At 37.5% G+C, this 23434-nt stretch overlaps 1 protein-coding gene across 1 annotated transcript in view; it reads right to left on the bottom strand.

The window, feature by feature from the left end:
* The window catches only part of DLGAP2 (DLG associated protein 2), a 153936-nt gene that overhangs the window by 67485 nt on the left and 63017 nt on the right, over positions 1–23434 (bottom strand). Inside the window, exons 3-4 of the mRNA XM_026033892.1 lie at positions 17480–18549; positions 2460–2671 (exon numbers count right to left, since the gene is read on the bottom strand). Of these exons, the coding sequence (XP_025889677.1) occupies positions 2460–2671; positions 17480–18481 (1214 nt within the window). The 5' untranslated portion in view covers positions 18482–18549. The remainder of the gene's footprint in view (positions 1–2459; positions 2672–17479; positions 18550–23434) is intronic.

Raw genomic sequence — 23434 nt, 5'->3', positions numbered from 1 at the left:
GCGGCCTAGGACAAATAATAAAACATTTTATTTGGCCTAAGGTCTTGCACAGTATCTATCAACAAAGTTACTACTGAAAAAGATCATGGGATTTAGTGATAACTCTCACTGTTTTGTTTTTCCCTAGGTATGKCCATCCCTGGCAGCTTTCCTGTGTCTACATTTTGTCTGTGGCTGGATCCCATAATTCAATTACTGTCAGACAAACCATCTGCCCATCTTTAGATCTAGGAGATTCTTTGCCTTTTTACCTGTAAAAGGCACAAGGTACTTCAAGACTGAACTGTGCTGGCTACTCATCTCGGACTCAGTGGCTTTATCTATGTAACTACATTAACCAGTGCCAGTGCTAAGGCCAATTAGATCTGTATGGCCATATCCATACTATTAAACTCTTTACTATCTGAAACAGAGGGACTGCATCCAAACTGCCTTGTAGYCTGTACCAATGCCCAGAACATGTCCAGACACTCCTCGGATATTGCTAGTTGACCGAGACWAACTTGCTGGAGATCATGCCAAAAGTTTGACAGGGTACATGGCCACGTTTCAGAGCTCAGACCTGTGCCCTGGCAATATTTAATTTACTAACTGGTCGATGTGTGAAATACCAAGAGAACTGGTTACTCTGCTTTTCCATGCCCCTCAGATCAGCCCCTCTTTTAACAGGCCCCAGACCTTAGATGACTCTCCACCAACATGCTTTATCCCACAAGGATAAGTGTCCTTTTGCAAGACTAGGCAGGACAACAGCAAAGGTGTTGCCAGCAAATAATYGGTGGGAAAGAACTGCAGTAAGTATGTATTTCATTGAGTTTCTCCTGTAAAGCAATAGCGCTTTCCCTGATATCTAGAAGCTTTCACAGTCATTTGCAAGAAAATCCTGGATTGAAGAATTCACAAAATATACTTTCACCATTGCTGAAAAAGTTATATACTCCTCATCTTGAGGGACCTTTACACTCCCACTGACAAATACTTACAACTTGAAAATTCATCTCTCTCTTTGTCTCCCTGGTRCTTTTTAAATATTCTTCCTGAATCAATTGATGTAGCTGGATATGCCTGAAACCTAAAATGCAGCCCACAGACCACAAGTGAAGATACCACAAATATGAATATTGTCTATATGAGCTTGCTATTTTCACCTTTGAAAATCAGTTCTCCTACCACCTATGGGGCTGACAACATTACTTATTTTCTAGGCCATGGTTTTATCTTTTGAACTAATTCTACAGCAAAGCCTTTATAGCCACACAAAATTTGATTCTGTTGCCTAAATACAGGTCTTGGGCACCATCTGAAATGATGTAAGATTTTTTTGTCTGGATTTTAGTTGCTAATCCAGATGACAGACCTGTCAGTCTCGTTTCATGATGTCTTGAAATTAAGATTTCAACATCTCCAACATCTCATGGAACAGATGCCTATGTTCATTCACCAGAATTGAACTTACAGAGCTGCATGAGCAAGCTAAACAAGACATAGTGTAGTTAGTAGTTAATCATTCTCTTCAGTAATAGTGAAAGTTTTTCTTCCAATTTGCAAGCCAAATAGTTCAATTTAATTAAGTCAGATTTTTTTTTTTTGCCTAAGGTTTCTGATTTGCTTCGTTTTGTTTTACGAAAGGTGAGTCAGTATGCTAGCATTATGCATGGTGTTGTCTACAGAACAATAAGCAACCTTTGTTCAAAATTCTCACTCTTCAATTCTTCATTTTATGTATTTCTCTCAGGCAAAATAATAATTTGCTAAGCTGTGAGAAACACCCAATCACACTAATAGAGACTCAGATTTGAAACCAGGCTGCAACACTGAAATTGTCTTCAAAAATACAGTTTTGTTATAAAGTTGTATATTGAAAGGATAAAAAGGAGAGAGAAATAAAGATATTTTGGAAAACATACATAACTACATACTTTCCTATAATTTTAAAATATGCATCCTAGTTATCATATTGTAGCTGTTAAGAATAAACCCCAAATCAATTAAACACAACTCTCCACCATGTCTTCACATGYATGTGACACAGTATAGCTGTGTATACCACATATATGATACAATTACATATTTGTTATTACATCTACTGTAAAAATGAAAGTTTTTTTTTTTTCTATTTCAGGGGAAGATACAAAATAACAAAGACTTGCAATACCAAATAATCCTTCTAGAGAAGTAATATTCAGAATGCTAAAGTTTTAAATAAAGATGAATATATTCCCCTTAATAAACATAAACTTTCTTAGTAGCAGGTTGGTTAGAAGGCTAGAAAAAAAAAATGGACATTTTTCATCTAGTAATCAAGCTAATTTAAAATGAAATGATGATTCAGGTAAGTTTGCTTTTTAACTATGATGTATTTTATTGTGGATACTGATCACTAGGAATAAATCACATGGAAAAATGATATAAGTCATTGCAGCATTCAACGACACATGACACTGTATAGGGAAGCTTACTTTTGATGATCTCCCAATGGTCTCTGTCCAATGGATTTTAATAATGACTCTGGCCGAACTGCTACTTTTGGTGATGTCTTGGGGCTAGTATCAGAATCTCCGCTTTCTTCATCTCCCATGGCCTTAATATAGCTCCCACTCCTCATTCTTCTGCAGGGGATTTCTTCATCTTTCCCACCAGCAGGGTATCCTCCCCACTCATCCTGAGGCACCTAATGGACAGCATCAAGCACACATGTAAAACGTGCGGTATTCTATTATACTGAAATACTTCCTTCAATTTTTCATTTTACAAAGATAAAAAGTCCTGTGAATGTTTTGTAAATCAGAAACAAAGCATAAGAAAACATTATTAAAGTCTCCAAATAATTTGGAAATCTTAATTCTAGTTTCAGGAGCAGTTTATGAATGTTAAAACCTAAAGAACAAAAAATCATTGCTTGTCTGTTGAGCTGCAGTAACTATCTGGACACATGCTCTAAATTGCAGTAAATGGCTTACTTTAATCTCTACTAAAACCTCCCACACAGATTTTAACTAATGAACATTAAGTTGATCATGCATCTCAGACTTAAAACTTACTGAAAGCTGAACATTTTTAGTATTCCTCCCACTCCCATTTTGGCTTTTTTTTTTCAGAAAGAGGAATGAAGTACTTAAAATTAATCTGTGTTTTTGGAATAAATAAATTGGTTTCTAATTTAGGGCAAACTTCTGTGAAAAAAGGCAAATGTGGCAATTTGTCTTTAAAAAAATATTATTTACAAGAAGTAAAACACTTCCTAGAGTTGTAACATATCAGAAATGTTATAGTAGTCAGTTACTTATTAATTACTTAATAATACTTAGTAATTCTCTATAGTCATGGCTGATTTCATATAATTTCATATAATTGATATTCTTTTTCAAATGCAAAGTCTGGTGACCAGAAAATCCACATCTGGTGGATATCTGTCTCTACCACAAATTGGCAGAGAATTCAGTAGGAGCAGAATTTTCAATCCACAGCAAAATTCACCTTGTTTTAAGACTCCTGAGGAAGGTGTCAGCAAGCAGGTCTCTGTCAGTGTTATAGAGTCTTTGCCTTTGTTTAATCTTCCAAGGTGCTAATCTGGTCCTAATCCAGAAACGCACTTAAGCCTTTTTTTAAAGTGTTACAGACAACTCATTTAAATCCATTATAATGACTTGGGTTAAAAAGAAGGATGTGATTAAATGCTTTGGTGGACTGGGGTTGAAGCTTTTGGCAGCACCAAGTCTTTTATCAAAATAATGACTTAAAATATATTACATAGAAAAATGACATTATTTACCAATATACTATAAATCAGGACCTCAAGTTAAGTGTAATATTAAGTAGTTTCTGCAAAGTAGGATATCAGATCAAGACTTTATATTAGACACATCTGAGACTTTCTACAAAGAGGGCTCACTGAGGAACTGAAGGAAATGCTCCCATTGATTTCATCAGATATAGATTTCATCATAAATTTATCTTTCCATATATCTCTACTGCTCTTACAAGATTCATGAACTAGCCATGCACCAGGTGCCTTGAGTTTCAAGAAAAGATCCAGGTTGAAATGAAATTTTTAGAAGGGGGAAAAAGTAAAGATAGAGATATTGAATTAAAGAAACAAGCTCAGCATAGACAGAAGATTCAGTCAGAAAAGAAGATATAAAAAAAATCAGAAAATTGCTGTAAAGAAATATCTCAGAGAAAAATTATGGATTATATTCATATGTAAAGTAAGAGGACTGAGTAAGAATTTAAACAAAATATGCTTTAGATCCTGCACAGAAGTAAACCATTAATATTATTCTACTTTGGATCGTGGTTGTAAGGGGAAGCTGAAACATTTTTCCAAACTTGAAGCCTGTAAATGGGATGTATCATCATCCCCATTTCTTTTACAAACCCACTATGTATGACATTAACATCAGAGGAAGAATTTCTGAGATTCTGCAAGAACTAAAATATATCTACGAGTAACAAAAAGTTGTAGCAGTTGTAATAGCCCCTATAATATACAAAACAAATGTATTAAGCTTTATTACCCACAACTAGCAATATTGTTAACTGTGAAAATCTGTATTAGTGTGCTATAGTAAGAAAAATTAATCGATACCATACAAACATGCTTTCACTTTTAAATCTTTATTACTTGGATGTGAACACAGCTAACAAAAATAACCAAACACTGAAACAGTATTTATTGGCATGTAGGTGCAAGCTACATAGCTCAACTTTCTATATTAAAAATGAAATATTACTTTTTTTTAGTATTTTATTTCAAAAACCTATAGATTTTTCAGAGAAAGATTATTTTGGCTTGAAATTTCTCTCATTTTAGATCAAAGATATTGCATACACAGTTTGAAATGATTCTATGATTCTATGATTCTGTGATTTGGGAGGATGATCCCAGGATGATCAGAGATTACCAGGATGATCAGAGGCCTGGAACATCTGCCCTATGAGCAAAGGCTGAGAGAGCTGGGCCTGTTCAGCTGGAGAAGAAAAGGCTGAGGGGGGACCTGATCAGCGTGTATAAATACCTCAAGGGAGGCASTGAGGAGGAGGGGGGTGGCCTCTTTTCAGTGGTGGACAGTGATAGGACTAGAGGAAATGGCTTCAAACTGAAGCATCGGAAGTTCCACAGGAACTTAAGGAAGCATTTCTTCACTGTGAGGGTGACAAAGCACTGGAACAGGCTGCCCAGAGAGGTTGTGGAGTCTCCTTCTTTGGAGATCTTTAAAACCCGCTTGGATGCAGCCCTGTGCCACGTGCTCTAGGTGACYGCTCTAGGTGACCCTGTGTGAGCACGGGGGTTGGACTCGATGACCTCTGAGGTCCCTTCCAACCTTCGGCATTCTATGATTCTATGATTYTATGATTCTATGAAAAGATATTGAACAATAATTTTATATTTATTGAATTTCAAAAAACTAAGTTTCTCAGCTTACTTTTTTATAAAATTTCATATTTAAGCAGCTGAATAATGATTTGGATCTAAGTAAGTAAACACAGCCTTAGTTGTAACTTGAACTTGAGATCCCATTATTAAAGATAGGAATGAGTGTTTTGCACATTATTTAAAATTTATTATTTTTTATTATGCTAAAGAAGTTTATGAGAACAAATCTTCCAGATATATACCTCATTTTTTTTTTGTTGATTAATTTTTTTCACTTTCTCAGTTCACACTCAGTTCATACATTAAATGAATTCTGAAGAAACTTTTCCTCTCCTGGATTAAGAATAACAGCAAAATTTGAGTCCCCATTCAGTTAGCACTAGCCTATCATTTACTTTAGCTACCGGGTCAAATGCTTACAAAAATCTTTCAAAAACCAGGCTATCTCAGATCCCAATATAGCCTTAAAGAAAAGCAAAAGGGTATAAGGCTACACAGAAGGATTTTTCTTTATTTTGAAATATTAACACAAATATTTTTCAGAAAGTGTGAGGGTCATTTTATATACACACCCATATCCCAAAACATGAMAGGACTTCACAGATTGCACGAAAGCTTTTTTACAATAGTTATCAGTCCCTAAAATTTCCATCTGCAGGCTTTGCAGCTGCTAATTGGAAATAATTATCCTAATTACCTACTTGCATATAGTGATGAGTGCTGATATTTATAATTTCTAAAAAAGCCTTCCTCCTGTTCTACATATTAACATGAATCCTTGTATATGCAGTTTTTATCCACAGAGGAGTTAGACTGCATATTACCATATGAATTTCCTTTTGTAAGAACAAYGAGCTGACAAGGTCTAGATCTTTTCATTTAATTTTGTCATCAGCTGCTGATTTGGTTATAACTACTAGAGAAATGATGAATCTCTCACAAATTTAATGCATTATTGCTGTGAGGCACCAGCAGGTTCAGGAAATTTGAGATCTCTGAATGATCAGGAACCCAAATTCCCTATTAAAAATCATTAATGAGAACTAGCTCCTTCAGAAATGGATCCTAGGGAGAGCACTCACTCCAAAAGCCTTATAACCTGATGCTCAGGATTCTCTTTGGGGAACTGAGAAGACAGGGGTGTGAACTTAATGCAGGCTAAGGAAGAAATTGAATTTGAATCTTCACAGTGAGTATTCCAGACCCTTTCTGGTTATCTAGAAGCCTTTCTAGAAAGAAAGGTAACTGCCCTCCCAGCCCTTGCTGTTGGTGTGTCTTGGCTATGCTCACATCAGGCGTGTCAAGTGAAAAAGGCAGAAAAATTTCTGATTTCTCACCCATKACTGGACTTCTTCAACTGGTCTGTCTTCAGCTTTTCACACTGCACAAATTCCGTGCATAAACAGAGCATATTGTCAGGGAGAAGGGGGATAAATTCACATGAATTGATCCTGAGGAACAAACCTGGAATCACTGAGGTTGGAAGAGTCCCCAGAGGTTGGATTATTACTCAAGCAGGGAGGTCTTTAGTCCAGCCTTCCTAGTCAGCCAAGGACCATTTCTTGCTGAATTTTGAATATGTCCAAGGATGTAGACTGTTCTGTGGGCAATGTATATCAGGCAAATGCTAATGGTAAAACAGTTTTTCATTATATCTATTCAGAGAGAGATCATCTAGGCTCCCATTCAGGCACTAATGTAAGATATTTAAAGTTCAATGGAATAAGTATGCAACCTAACTAAAAAAATGCTTAGGAACTGCTACTGGCACTTCAAAATAGGTCTGCACCCGTTGCTGCTTCTAAGGCATTTGTTCCAAACTCTCAGAGTTTCAAAGATGTTCTACCACTGAAGTGCTGAGCTGCTTAAAATCTGGCATCTCACTTCACAAGCTAAATTGAAATACTTCTAAATATATGGCTTTAGCTAAGGGAGCTGACTATCACTTCTTCATATTTCTCATTCTCAAAGGTTAAAGTGAGTATTACCTACCTCACAGGAGTCCTGTGAAATTTAATTAGCACGCAGATGTAAAGTGCACTGAAATATTCATTATCACCTACATCCTATTTTATTAATATAAATTTCACATTTTACCAGAAGCCAAAGCTGTCTGTGCTTGAAATTAGATTATCAATAAGAAGGACAAGGTATGAAAAACTATGTAGTAGACAGATAATTTTATGTTTTCTCATACTGAAAAAAAAGGTAACAGACAGAAGATGACAGAGGACRGAACCTGAAGAGACTGTAAGAGATTGTCCCTTAAAATAAGTCTTCTTCAAGGACCTCAGAAGAACAGCTCTTGCGTACAGCTATAATTAGACAAAAATAATGACAATCAAGGAACAGAAAAAATGATTCTTTGCTAGGTAAAAATTTTCCTCTGTATTTTACTTGGAAGTGGAAGCTGGATATCTTGTGTTTTCAAAAGTTTAGTGGGTGAGGGGTGAGAATGGAACACTGACCTGTTGATAGAATTTTCACCTTAAATTAGAGAGGACTATATTGCAATCTTTCTCCCAGAATTTCTTCAGGAGTGGTGGTAGCCTTACCCGAACCCAAAGAAATCATATAGGCTATTCAATTAAACGTGGAGGCTAGGGGTACCAAGAGGCCAGTTGATGGTTCTTCCATAACTAAATCTCATCACTTTGTTTTTGTTGGTTATTTCTTTCTCAAATATTAGTTTACTTCTTTTTGCTTTGTCTGCTTTGTCTGTCACAGACTGCTTTGTCTGTTTGTTTGTTTGTTTGTTTGTTTGTGGTGTCCTAAAGACTCTCTGGTTTTGGTTTGTCTGGGGAATACTCAGTCACCATTTTAGTAGGTCTATAAGCAATATTCCCCTTTTTCCACTAAAAAAAAAAAGCTGTATCTCTTCTACATTAGAACTTATATGCTTATTTACTCCTTTTCTTGAGTGGACAGTGTGTTGAAGAGTGTTGTGAGGTGTCACTAGTGAATGAAATATTTACCACAAAACAGAGAGATCTCAAATTTGCATTATCCTTAGACACTTTGCACTTGAAATTCTCTTGCATCCAGATATGAATGAAATATTTTTTTCTCTCTCTTCTGAACCAAAGTAAATAATTTTATTGCCATACAGATTWTAGAATTAGGCCGTCTAATGGCATTCCATCATTTACTGGTTGAAGACTCTAGTTCAATTACTCTAGACCTTATTGGTCTAGCTTTTTGCAAAAGGGAACAGTGCACTATCTATAAATAAAATCCTTGCTTCCTCTGCTGCTAATCTTGTGTCCTTCTCAACCCCATTCTCAGTGTACATTTTAATGCATTTTTAATGTTTTTTTTTTAATGTGCTGATTCACTGTTCAAAGAATATGAATTATACGATGAAAGCCATTCAAAAATCTTTACAAAATACGTCAGGGACTCCTCCGCAGCACTAACTATGCCATTCTTTTTAATTAGCTTTAGTTTTCACGTACCACCCCCTCTCCCTGGATTCCTTGACAGCTCAGAAGTACAGAGATTCTTGCAACATTCCCTGAAAGTCAGCCGACACCGCCCACCAAGCCAGGAATTAATCCAAGAAAGGAAGAGACATCTTTGTATTGCCAGTGATTCTCTCTAGGCTTTGATCTGAACAGCTCGAGTAGAATAAGAGGAAGAAAGGGATCCCAAATACTTTATGCTTTACACCAGATTGGAAACAAATGGACTGTACACCATGAAGATACATAAAGTACAAACATATTACATCTGGAAGATGCCCGATAAGGCAAACCAGTAGCAGCAGTCTTTACTAGCTGATTTTATTAGATGTTTTTCATGCATAGCCCCAAGCAAAGCTGCTCTCACTGACTCCTGATGCAAAGACTTATATCCAATATACTCAAGACTGCTTAGTCAACACTTGTATTTTCTCCATAACAATGTTCTTTTTATTGAAGTAAYACTTTCTAATCCTTATGTGAGCAGTGGTGAACTCAAAAACATGAATCATCGCTGCATCTCCAAACTGATTCTCCAGAAACTCTGCAAATGATGATACAAGGATGGCTAGGCAGTGTAAAGAGCTGTGAGGACGCTGTGGCCATGTTCACATCGTTTGGAGGAATKCAGGCGAAGCGCCGCGTGCACTTGTACTTTACACAAGGACATGTGCACGTCCCCCTTCCAATCCTGGGTGCCCCTGGACCAAGCATGTCTTGCATCTCCGGGTTGGTGACACAAGGTATGCTCAGATGGTCCTGGGGAGATTGCTCACCCTAGAAGTAGTTTGTCTCCGCCAATCTTGGCTCACCAAGATCTGGTGGTGGAACTTTGAGCTGAGACAGATCTGGGCTAAAGGGAGATCTTGGCCTGTCCTTAAATGAGAACAGCCAGTAGATGCAGCCTATTGGTCCAAAACATCATTTTATCCGTGGGAATATAACCTAGAAACTCTGGTACTCATATGCTGCTAGTTTCCTTGGAGAATCAGGATGCTGCTTCAGAGTCAGCTTAAGCCAACTCAAAACAAACAAATAACAACCCTTCCATCAAYGTAAGTGGGATGAGTTTTCCTGGAAGAATGTTGTCTAGCTTGTGGGGGTATTGCAAAGATAAAAACAGTATGATAATTACTCTAAGGCTAGGTGCACATTGGTAAACAAGGACTCACTGCCTTGCCTGGGGACCACCTGGCCTGCAACATCCTGCATCCAGAGAGCTACTGAGCTCTCTGTTCCCATAACAGCAACTGCTGGAATGGTCCCTGAGCTGTGGCAARTCCCAAACCATACCCAGGAATTGCTTAGGAAAATACTAGTTGGCTTGGATCAAAACAATCCTGTAAACAAGTYGAACAACATAACAATATAGAGTTTAGGGATCCTCTGCCAAGGAACCTTTATTGACATTATGAGACTTTCTAATGGAGATGTAGACTAAGGTAGTAAGTTTTTTGATGATAGAGATCTGCATAGCTACTAAAGACCAAAAATGGAACTTCTCACMTTTGCCACAAAATTCAGCATTACTGCCAATTAATCTGCCATGGTCTTGTAACCAGAAATTATGTTCTTTTTTTATTCMCAGTGCTGGTGGGCCTGCCTGTAGCTGTCTTTTTACTCCAATCTTTCTTTATAAGTGGAATGAATTGAATTACAGTGTGAGTTTTGTTAAAGCCAAGCATGAAAGGACCAAAGAGCTAGACTGCAGTCCAGCTTGTCACTACAGGCAAAGGGGAGCCAGAAAGATACCTGCCAGCTGGGCTGCCTGAATGACAGGGCAGCAGACAAGGCCCAAGGGACCACCATATCAGCAACTGAAGCTGGCTACAAGTTTCCTTGGCAGATATTTTTGGGCAAGGCAAGCTGAATGGCCTGGAAAAGATTTGTAGAGTGGATGGAGCCTGGTATCCGCACAGCATACTAAAAAATATTACAGAAAAGGCAAAAGGTCTAAGTTTAATTTATGACAATTAATACTTAAGGTATGCAACATGTCTGTGAATATTTGGGAGGGGCTAGGAATAAAAGCTATTTCAACAGATAAAATTATGTTTCTCTAGAATTTATAGCTGGTTATGCATTATCTGTTTTCTGTGTGTTTTGGAAAACAGTGGCCCTAGGAACAAAAAAAAAAGGAAAGATCTTTGATTTTGTTGCTCCAGTTTTGTTAGACTATTAAGCAGGACTGAGTAAAACCTCACTGGAAACCTACGCTCCCTGAAGAGCTGCAGGGCTGCAAATCTGCATTTCTTTTGTCATTTCCCTTTTTCTGGACTGTATGATATACAAATGGTGTTGATATGCATATAGAAAAAAAACTACATGCAGGATACGGGTCTTTGCCACAAAATTTAATTTGTGGTAGTTCTGCTGTGTATTCCCTAATAATGTGAGACAAGTGAGACAAGCAGAAGTTCACTTCTTGGTTATCTGTTAGCTACTGATTCAAATACAGAAAACATGTCAAGGCCCTCAGACACAACCATAAAGCATATTTGCCACTGCTAAGGAGCTTTGGGAAAAGAGATATTTCTGCTATCCTGGAAACCCATGCATTAGACTTGGTTACACAAGCCTTGATGTGAAACAAGAGGGGCCTTAAGGAGCAACAGAGCGAATCTCTTCATGAAGAACATTCACTCTAGAAAAATCTAATTTGCCTAATTGCATTTGCAGCGTATAGCCTAGTTTTATGTCCAAATTAAGAACTGCAACTTAAAAACTGAAACTGGAATCTGCTGGAGCTCATTAGTTCATATAGAGTGAAGAGCTTGCAAAAGTTTAGGATTATATGAATTTTGTAATACAAATACATTCAATGATTTAATAAAGTAATAATGGAAAAAGAAAAGAACTCTACTTCTCAGAGCATTTAAAGGTCAGTTTGTCAGCTGTGCCCAAGTCTTTCCCTACTAAAGCTACTGTAATTATACCACAGATGAATTTTGCTTCTGTATTTATTCATCTCCAGACACTTACACCATCTTAAAACACTTGAAGTCAGCCAATTCTGTGGATCCTACTGGGAGACCTGTTCTATGCATCCCACATGCAAACCCCAGAAGATGAAACAAGTTGCAGAAAATAATTTGTGTTAAGTGAAAACTTTGATGCAGCCAATAGAGAAAATTCTAGATTGCTGCTATGTGTAGCAGAAGGCTCATCTGATTTTCTTTGCAGGCTCTGAGACTGTCTCACCTGATAGAAAACACCCTTGAGCATACGACCTTCTGAATAATTTAAGGGACATGGCCTTGATCATAGGGAAAAGAAGTAATTTTTTATATGGTGAAAAGCATATCAAGTTGTGGAAAGCGTACCAGACTCCCTGAGCCCTTGGGACACGTGTCTCTGTGTSCACTGGGCTATCAGCCCAAGCATCCCTGGGGCCTCGCTGCCTCCTGTCTGAGTGTCCTGCAGGCAGGTGCCCAGGCACGGTGTGGGTGCTTGGGACCCATGCACAGGGCTCGCTCCGGGTGAGCCTGGCTGGCCGGGCTCATGCTGGGCAACCTGTGGAGGGAGGAGGGCTGCCACCTATCCTCAGGAAATAGCGTTGGCTTTTTTAGATATCAAGGAAATTCTGAGTTGACACCTTAGCATTGCTCAYGTGAGTTGGGGCAAGGCCCTCCAGACCATTCATGGGCACAGAATCACGGAGTGAAAGACAAAAATGACCCAACAGGAAGGCAATAAGAAGTGCTTCCCACCTCCTTACAACACACGGTATCTCCAAAGCCAGAGTCTCTGTACGTAGCAGGGACCTAGGAACCACAGCTGCCAGCGGGGCAGCTCTGCTGCTAACACCTCACTCAGGGGTGTATGTCAGTTGATAGAGTAGTGGACATAGTTTCTGTAGTTCACACATGTTTATTTTGTCAGCCAACAAGTATAACCCAGTTTCACAAAGACGAAGTGCTGGAGAAGGTGCATGGTGGTGAAAACCACCCTTGCAAAGCAGCAGTATGTGCCCCTAGCACAACAGCCTGGGTGCTGTCACGTCCCCAGCAGAGCTCTTCAAAATCCTCAAGMGACGATTGATGCCTATTACTTCATTAGCTTGTCCTCAAAGCTCTTCTCCATGCTGGCATAACTTAAACCAGCATAGACCTTGTTGCTGGTACTGCTTTTCTATTTTGTCTTTTTTAAGCAACCAGCTCTTGTACTTTTTTTTTCATTCAGCTGAGTACACAGCTGACATTATTACCTACATGCTTAGAACTGCCAGTGCTGTAATGGATGACGCTAGTACCTAAATGCACTAGGAAGACAGGAGGGGGCTGAAGCCATTTTTAGAACAACATGCTCTTTTCTTTTTTAGTGCTGATTCATTCACTGTACCTTGTGGTATGTTTACCTCGATTGCTTGCTGCTTCTCAGGCTGTTGAATGGTTGAGGGAGGAATATTAATCAGTGACACATAGCACTGTGCTCCAGAACTTTAGTGATGGTGAGTGCTCTGTTCTCACCTGCCTTTTGGTTTATTGTCTGAATCATTCTCCTTACATTGCATTCACAGATATTTCAGTCCTGGAAGCTGTAAGAAGTGATGCGTTCATAGCCATAMGCTTAGTACAGCTCCCGAGTTCACATGCATTTTTCCTCTTGAAGAACTTTGCTCCTCAAAAGCACTCACATAAAACAGTGAAATTAGTCAAATAGTCTTTGCACTGTATATTTATTAAACCTGATTACCCTTCACTTCACCGATGAGGATGATAAAGGAGACCTCACAACTTATTAACCTTTTTCTTAGCGTATCTTACATGTAAAATGACATGGAAAGCATGGCACTGCAGTGAAACCTATATAAATGTATGCTTATTTTGTATGTGTGACCTACATTTGTCTGTGGAGTTAGGTGACAGAAGTGTTTGGTGTTCAGAGATGCACTGTAGCTCAATTTGTCTGCCTTCAAAAATAGAATTTACAGAACCACAGATAAAAAAATGTTGCTAATCAATCACAAGTATCTGGTAAATGCTATCAATGTTGCAAAGCAACGTGTTGTGATAGCAGACTGGTACGGGTTCACATCACAGCTAAGCTGATTTAATGACCAGCTGTAGCCCAAAGGGCCTGTTCCACCCTTCCCCTCTGCATGTTCCCATCACCATCACTGTAGCAGGAGTGATGCAAATATAACCTGATAGTGAAAACTGATTTCTTTGGATCAGAAAAACAAAGGCTATCTTATATAGCTTTATTTTTTATGAATTCAGTTCTTCTCTGAAATTGTCCCCTTTAGGCCAGATGACCATCAATGCTGCAACAAGGCCTCTTGAGTCCTCCATAAATTTAGGAAAAGCTCGTTTTTAAAAATAGCTGCTTTCTTTGTGTACTCTTTGAAGTTTCAATTTTAACGAAAGAGCAGCTCAGGAAATCCTATGCAAGACAAAGTGGAAGTCTGTAAGCAAGATACAGAAAACATTATTTCAAACATAGGCCTAAAGCACTGAGATGCTCCTCCAGGTTGGGATGCTGTGCACCACATTTCTCCAGTGGAAAACAGAAACAGTAGTAACTTTTACAGATGTTAAGAGAAAAATAACAAGAGGAAGAACAGTGGATGGAACACAAATTCAGGTCCAGTGAGTTCTTTTATATATATATATATATATATATATATATATATATATATATATATGGAGTATAACAGTAATAATAATAAATATTAATTTATGATACTAATGTATAAAGCATTGAACATAGTGATTTTTATTGTGATGTGATATGTGCATATGTATAAAATATTCAAAGGACTGTAATTTCAAACTTTTGCTTTAAAAAGGATACAAAAAACATACAGCTGATATGAAAATGCCACTCAAGAGAAATGCCTTTTAATATCGTGTGTTTTAATGTTATAAACACAGTGACTCTACAAAGCGCCTGGGGTTCTATGCTAATCTGTTCATTTGGGCACCTCAGGGAAATATGCTGCTGCATAATCAACTTCATAATCCCTTGAACACTTCCATTTCCAGGTATTCTGGAGCAAGGTGGTAAACTCTCCTAGCTAGGGATCTTTTCTCTACCTTCTTTTACTTTCTGGATTTAGAAATTATTTTCATCCAATTATTATTTACTAATGCTTCTTTTACTGCTGTAAAAAAAGTCRAATATCTTTGCCTGGTTGTGCTGGTAGAGTAATTGAAGTGTGCAGTGATTAACAAATTACATTTGCCGGGTCAGAGAGGAAGTTCATGGCAGAGATAATAACAGGTCTCACATCTCTGGTTTCAGTGATTACAGGGTCACAGCACAGCATCCCTCAAAGTAGATGTTTCAAAACTATGTGTTTCGTTATGACATTGGCAGAACGAGGTCCCTTGTTTGTTTGCTGATCTCGAGCTGGTGAATGAGCAATCCTCTCCATCTGAAAGATACCCATGCTCTGAGGAGTATGTTCAGATTCTACAGAACTTGCATTTCATTTAAAATCTTTGTAATAAGCACAACATTTTTTGTAATTCATAGCACAACATTGCAGGTATTGTTGCTTCAGGCACTGCTATACATTCTTTAGTAACCGAGTACTTAAGTCCTAACATCTTCACTCTGTAGCATCTCTGTGAATTAGAGAACTGCTGCTAATCAATTTTCAAAGAGGCTTAAAAAGGAAGATCACAGAGGAAATCTCTCATGGAGAAGCTTAAATTTGCACCAACTCCAAGATTTTAAGCCAGAACATTAATCACCGGATGAAACTTCTTTTCAAACACCCCAAATTCACCAAAAGACTAAGACAAAGATTTCTGAAATAAATGTGCTTTCATGTTCCTAAGCCTTGGACTCCTACAGGGCTCTTTTARCCTAGAGCTTACTGACTGACAGCCAGGTCAGTTTGTGAACTCAGTGCTTTGCATCCACGTGGGCACACTGATATATTTGGGAAGTAAAGAGGTGGGTCATGAAAAGTAAAAGCTGGTGGCTTCTGCAAAGAAAAAAAAAGAGACATAAAGATGAGAGAAGAAGAATCAAGGGAATAGCTAAAAATAACTTAATTTCTCCTTACTGCAAAAGCAGTACTCCAGATTCCAGGACAGAAGTTTGGTTGAAGCTCTGCTCTGGAAGTGCTTCCAGCCCTGGCTCACTGAGTTGGATCAAATCCTTCCAGAAGAGTGCAAGTTGCTTTACATGTATGAGAATGGTACTTAATATGATAAAATGCTATAGCTGTCAGCCTAAAATTGGAATCACTTTGTATGGTAATGAGAGAAGTGTTGCAACTTCTTTATTTTTCCTTCTCAGAAATGATGAATTTCCCATATTACAGTAGGGAAGATTGATCCTGGATGGCTGTATTTGGAAAGAGTCAGCTCTTCATCTGTAGCTCGTTAGCACTGCTCCCCTATCGCTCGGAGAGGAAGAAGGCTCTGCACAGAAGTAGAATGGTTGTTATTCTGTGTCTGTTGGCTTCTGCAGAGCCCACAGGAATGGAGGATCTCTAAATATGTAAATCTGAAATGGAGATTTGCATGTGTTAATGTGAGGAACGAGGAAGCCTTACAGAAGGTGAAGTTCATTACCTTAAAAAAGAAATAAATAAATAAAACATAAAAGGAAGAAAAGATGCTGAGAACAACAGGCTTTGCAGGCTGTACTTTATGAAATTCCTAATGGAATGCTTCTATAATACATTCTTCCTAGTAGCAATTGGTGGCAGTGCCAACCGGAGGATCTGCCTTCCCGATTCCYTTCTGCTCTGCTTACACTGCAGCTYGCTGTGCACCCTGATGTGTGGAAGCAACTTATCATGGGGCTATGCTGCAAGCAAATGTCTAAAAAATATTTTGGAAGCTATTTTTTATACCCACATCACTTCAAGATCCAGAGGACGTAAGTCCAGCATCATAATTGGCTAAACCAGCATGATATTGGTGTGGCAAGTGGCAGGAACTATAAGAATTTAAATGTAGGTGAGGATGGGAGCATCTTTAGAATTGTGATTAACAGTTCTAAGATTGAGAACAGATTAGAGTTCTAACAGTTCTAAGATTAGAACAGTAATTAACAAAGAAAATAAAGAAAAAAAGAAAACAAGACCACAGAATACTCTAAGTAGTATTAGATCTGAAATATTTATGTAATATTTCACAAGAAAGCTCAATGACCTCAGAGAGCCTCAAAAGAGGTTCAGTTCAATATGATTTTAGGTGACCCAGTGACTAAAATGAAGTTTATGAGTAAATGTCAAGACAAACCAACTGAGTGTACTAGTTTCCTGTTACTTAAAACAACCTGGAGACAAGGAATAAAAGAACACAAAAATGGTATTCCAGTCTGTTTTTAAAATCTTTCACTTACAGTTGTATTTGATATATTTATTCTAGTTCCAAACTGCTTGCAGAACTACCATTTTGTAATCTCAGTTAGGGATTTTATCAAGACTTTTAGTGAAAACACCAAAGATGAAAAACACTCATTGACCTTAAACTACTGTACACCAGTTTCATTTATTTTTTAATCTGTGCCTCATAAACAAAGATTAAATTTTCATGGAATAGTTGCATGGTGTGAACAGTCCTGCTTTTCTTTAAGGGAGATGTATGGATGACCCTTGCATTTTTTCCATGATTTTACAGCATAAATTAATAAGCTTTTTCCGCTTAAAATATTATGAAAATCTTCCTCTTACCTGAAGGTAATGGCACGGCCTCAAGGAAGGTTTGATTTCCTGATGAACCAGAGGCTTATCTAAGTTAAGTGATGATTTGCGATAAGCTTCTTTAGCCTGACTTACTGTAAGGGTGGACCAAGAACTCCTTTTCATATATTTACCATCAGGGGTCATTGCTAGCCCTTCACAGGCTGAGCATTTCACATCATTGTTACTTTTGGAAGTCTTCAATGAGAGATCCCCAAAATGGCCCTGGAGTGCTTCCGGGTAGCAATGGGATATATGATCCGCATGGTGCCTATTTACCACACTGGGGGTTCGGTAAGTGCTATCACTGTCCAAATTATCATCAGAGCTCCACCAGCTGCTCATTCCAGATTTATGCTTGCTTTCTGGTTTTCGCTCCTTACTTTTACTCCTTTTGCTATGCTTGGAATGGTGCCCATGATGATGATCATCCCCTCGACTGTCTCCTTTTGTCCCATTAACGTTTCCCTTGGATGATCCTTCCAGAGAATGAGACTTGGTAAAAAGTTTCTGGACYGAATGAACAAGGTGGCGTATTCTTCCCGGGCTCTCGCTGCGTTGCTCTGCAGCGGTTGAGGTTCTCTGGTACTGTAAAGTGTGAAACCCATCCCGGTGAAGAGGGAGCTGTTTCTCAAATTGGTCCAAAAGATTTGCAGGAATGCGGTTAATCTTGGGGTTACCGTGAGACATGGCGCAGTCGTCTCTGGTGTCGTAATGCGAGCTGTAGTGCATTCTAGGGAAAGTGCTACTTGACATGTGATCGCCCATTACCATGGGCATCATCATGCACTCAGAATGGATGGAGCTGCGTGGTGAGCAACGATGGTGGTCCATCGGACAACTCTCCGTGGGGCTGAGAAGATAGGATTGCCTCGGCTCCGGCCCATGGTGGATATGGTCGTGGGTGTGCTCACAATCTTCAGGGGATGCTAAGCCACAGGTATGAGCGGAACATAACTGTGGTTGGTTGCGACTACCAGATAATCCTTTCATATTCCTCGAAACAGGAGAGTATCTTTCTTCATTGAAGTGCTGAGAAGGCGACCATGAGTACTGCTGGTCTGTCAGGAGAACACACAAAACCTACGTTATTTCTAATAAAAAGACTGACTTACAAGACCCAAGTATATCACAAAACTTAACTGTWTTTTTCTTACAAACTCAATAGTGTTGTTTATCATTTATGGGATTTGATTTGCCAGATTAAAAGTGGTTAAAATTGCCAGTTTCAGCAATTCATAAGGTGAAAGCCAGAAGCTTCTTGTTTGCAAAATTGTCTGCTAGSACTCTACAAGTTTATAAAGTTACTCATTATGCAAATTTACTCAAATACATTCAGTAAATACATTAAACTGTTGTGTTTATTACTGGTATTTGGGATTGGTATGCCAAACTTTGTGATTAGTGATTTCAGTAACATGGGTCTAGTTCTATTATTGTTGTGGTTTTTCAGTCAGATATCTTAACCTTCATGGATCCTTTCTCCACAGAAAAGGGCATTGTCTTATTAGAAAGGGATTTTTTTAATTAAATGAATTTCAGCTAGAGAACCCCAATTTTACTGTTTATAAACATAAATAATATGCAGCCTAGATAAAAAAAACATAGGAACTTGCTGAAATCAAGCCTATTTTCTGTAATATTAAAGAATTTATGAATAAGCATTTCATGCTACTTTAAATTCTGTTACAGATGAATTGTGGCCATTGCCATACTTTTTCTAGGCAGTTTTTTCCATTCATGCTTCTGTTCCAAATAAAAGATATTTATCTAACCACTCTAAAACAAGTATTTCAAGGTACAGCCTACAGATTTTTGTATACTCTGTTATTAGTTCCTTTTTACTGGGAGTGCCAAATTGTGTTATTAAAAAGAAGTGACTATGAAATAAAGGTAGCTTATAAGTGAATATTTTGATAGTCAAACTTTTGATTTTATTTCTCATATGAAATTTGTTGCAGCTGTCAAATGCTACAAAACAAAAAAAAAARGRAAAAAAAAAMCAACAGAAATGCTTCAATTTGATTTGGGCCTTCATTTTTTCTCTTAAATTTCTGTTTATTTACACAAACACTTCAAAAGCAGACATAGATATAGGATACAAGACAATTCTTCAGAGGATCATACAAACATGTAAGTCTTTGTGCTTACAACACACTTAGGAAAGTTTCTACAGACTTGCTCTTGGGATTCTAAGTAATTTGAGAGTATAGATTAAAACAGGTTGCCTCAGCCAAAAAAAAAAAMCAAAAAACAAACAACTAGAGTGTATATACTCATATATAACAATATAACCTGATACTGGAGATGGACTTCTAGAAATAATATAGTAGTCAAGAGCAATTTGAAGAGTTCCTAAGCATATGTAAAAAGTATCCTAAGTCATATACCCATTGCTGATCAAAATATAACACCCATATAGGGTCATGAAACAAAGTGATATCTATGTCTCTTTATTTTACTTTTTAATAATAAATATTTACAGAATAAGAATGCAGAATGAAATTTGTGCCAAGTCTTTAGCATCAGCAGTCTTACAACCTAAATTACCTTTGGTGWAAGGTGCTTCAAAAAATTTATTACATCTTAATTTTGATAGAAATCCACATGACCACATGATACTAAAAAAAAAATCCTATCTCATTGAATTAATAAACAATAGGTGCATCTTTGGTGCAGACCTGCCTCACTAAAGTCATACATTAATTTAAGGATCCAAAATTCACCTCCAACTTTATCACAGTGTGAAACTGATGTCTGTGTTCTGCTTTTATTTCGCTTTTATGACAATTTTTTTTATTTAATTCTTGTCTATCCTCACATTAAAAATAAAACTGATCAGTGTTCATTACTCAGGCTGTTATACTTAGTTAGCATATAAATGTAAATCTTGTTCCAGAAAGGAAAGATAAATATTTATTTGAAATAAAATTATTTTGATTATCCAATTAAAAGCACAACTACATATAGACCAAACAGTAAAGTATAAGCATGCATGATTCAGGCACATAAGTAGCACTATAATTAATGGTATTTAAACCAGTATATTACCAAACCTTATCAGGGGAATAATAATAGTCCATGTGTTGAATTTAGATTGTGCTTTCCATAAGGGGTTTCTAAGGCATCTGACAGAAATTATTGCATTATTTCTTACAACAATGCTGTGAGGCATAGAAGACTCTGATCTCCTTTTACAGGAAAGCATGCTGAAATACAAGCAATTTTTCCCAAAGTGCTTGTGGATTTGCTGTTTTTAGTTTCCACAATCCTGTGAGCCAAGGAGAGGTCGAAGGAGACTCCTCCATCTGACCCCACAATTAAAGTCACCTCTTGAACCTTTCCATTGTAAACTTGCACATCTATGAATGAACATTACTCCTGCGCTAGGGTTATGAACCACCAAGGTAGTTCCAAAAAGAAAAAAGAAAAAAGAAAAAAGAAAAAAGTAAGGGCATGGCAGAGATCCAAGAGGAAGAAAGGAGTTATCCAGTAACATGAACATGAACAAGTAGTTCATTCAAATGAGCTCCCTGGAGCAAAACTGCTAGTCTCCAGTCATTTCTTTTGGCCTCATGCAGCATCAAACGTAGCCTAGAAGGCTTCAGATATTTTCGTCATTAGATCCCTAGGAGTATGAGAGATCATGATTTGATCACACTGCTGTGGATAATTTCACAACAGCTTTTCCATCACTCATGACTCCCTATGATTCTAGCCCAGTACAATTACAATTTTCTATATGTTGCTTTCACAGTCTTTGAATATTCACGTGCCTAGTGGCATTTCTGAATTTATTGTTTSAAATATAGTGGTTAGAACTTGCTATAGGCATTTAATAAGCATAATGAAAATAATTTAAAACTGATTTTAAACAGGGGCAACTGCCAGATGTAACTACAACAGTGAGTAACTGATACTAAGTCCCAAATTACTTATATTTACACTATATTACACTATATACTTATATTTATATGTACATCATCTAAATCTATCACTGCAATTAGGTCTAGGTGCTGCTTGGAACACAGAATCTGTCTTAAGCTCCTACGCACCACTATTTCTTCTTCTCAATCCCCTCAAAAACTTTTAACTTTTAAATCATTATATAAAATTATTAAATTCTCTAGGTTCGAYACTTCATCGACCTCTTGTCCTATTTGAGACACCTATTCAGGCCTCAAAGAAACAGTCAAGCTATGGCTGAATGAATTACTGTATAATACCAGAGCAGTGTAATGACTGTGTGCTAGCTCTTAGCCTGCCAGAAACACAAAGTAAAATGTGCGACCTTAAAATTAAATTAAGCTAACAATGCTTTGCAAGGGGCTAAAAGTGGTCAAATATTACAAAAATGGCCAAAAGATGGTCAATAAATTTCTAATGYCCCAATATAAATGGTATTTCTGAACCTGTGAAAAAAGAAATTTAAGATTCTGGATTAGTTAAGATCCAATACTACATTGGACAGAAATTTTAGTCTACTCCTTGAAGATAATAAAATACAGAATAAAACATAAGATTTCTTTTATAAGAGCAGATTCTATTTTCTCTTAGAATAATGACTCATTAAAAATATGAAAGTAATTGAGAGTACTAATCTCTAGCCCCTTAAAGAAAGTGTCACCACCAGAATCAAAAAACTGAAGGCAGTCATAAGAACAAATCAGGGAGAGGAATCAGAAACAGAGGAATAATACATCACATGTGAGCACATGAATGGCTTTTTTAGGTTCCCTCAGAGCAAAGYAGAATCCTTCCATGGACTCTGATGGCTACCAGGTCAGCATACTGCAGACCTCAGAAGAAGTAGACACAGACATACGCTGGCAGAGCCATATTTCACTTTGACAGGCAGGGTCCAGTAATTTCAAATTTTTGAAAACTCTTAAAGCTGTTCTTTCCAGAGGCCACTGCATAGACATATAACTCAAACTTTAACCTTGACAGATACAAGGATTTCTGCATCCCTTTCCATCTATTGTGTCTCTTCCCTGTTGTGTCATACCCTTCTCTGCTTTTTTTCCTGATCACTTCTCTTTACTTTCTGATATGAAAACTTCTGTTCTTTTATTTCAAGTAGATGCTCGTTTGCCTGTCTTCAGGGACTGGTCATAATTTTCTAAGCATTCAACCTTCCTTCTCGTATAAGTCAGCAATCAAGGGAAGAAAGACAGGTACAATGACTAAGAACATTGCTTGAAATGATGAATTAGACCCATTCATATTAATGTACAAAAGAGCTGAAAACCTTTAAGCAATGAAAAATCAGGGCTGTGCATCTCTAAGTTCCTCTAACACTGCTCTTTTCTAAAGGCAGTCGATGTAAAAATGCTGGAAATATCTCTCATATAAAACAAGTGCATGTCTCCTCAGATATTTTATACAGATCTTTTTGTGTGCTTTGTATTGAAAACAAGCTTCAGGAGTATTAAATAACAGTAATTCCTGGAACTCCTAAATGGTGCATGATTTCAGGATTTTTTCTTTCTCTTTTTATTTTCTTTTGCAAAACACATTGCTTTCACTGAAAAATTAATTTAAATTGCTTTAACTTCATAAGCCTTTTGTAAATATTTATGTAGTCAGGCTACAGATTTAGTGGATATTTACGTCTAATATTTATACGCCTTTTTTTTTCAGTACATGGCAGAGCTTACACCAAAAAAAAGTATAGAGGCAGTTTTTACTTGCACTTTTCTTYGTTGTTATTGTTCAAGGGATCCTCAGGCTGTTTCCTATATGGAGCCTGAGAAGATGAGCTGACACTAGGAAGTCAGTCAGAGGACAAAAAGATGCAGAGCATGCAGAGCAAACAGGCTTCTAGCCAAGCAGTACACTAATTGCTCACACAACTGAAATATTTGCACTGTTTTCATTGGAGAAGAAAGAATTCTTTGGGATAGTCAATATAATACAGTGCTAAAAAGAGACCTAGCTTGAAAA

The sequence above is a fragment of the Nothoprocta perdicaria genome, unplaced genomic scaffold (assembly GCF_003342845.1).
Source record: "Nothoprocta perdicaria isolate Ctin4 unplaced genomic scaffold, notPer1 scaffold_136, whole genome shotgun sequence".
Lineage (NCBI taxonomy): Eukaryota > Metazoa > Chordata > Aves > Tinamiformes > Tinamidae > Nothoprocta > Nothoprocta perdicaria.
Note: the sequence above shows the minus strand (reverse complement) of the source record. Positions and strands in the feature narration are given on the sequence as shown.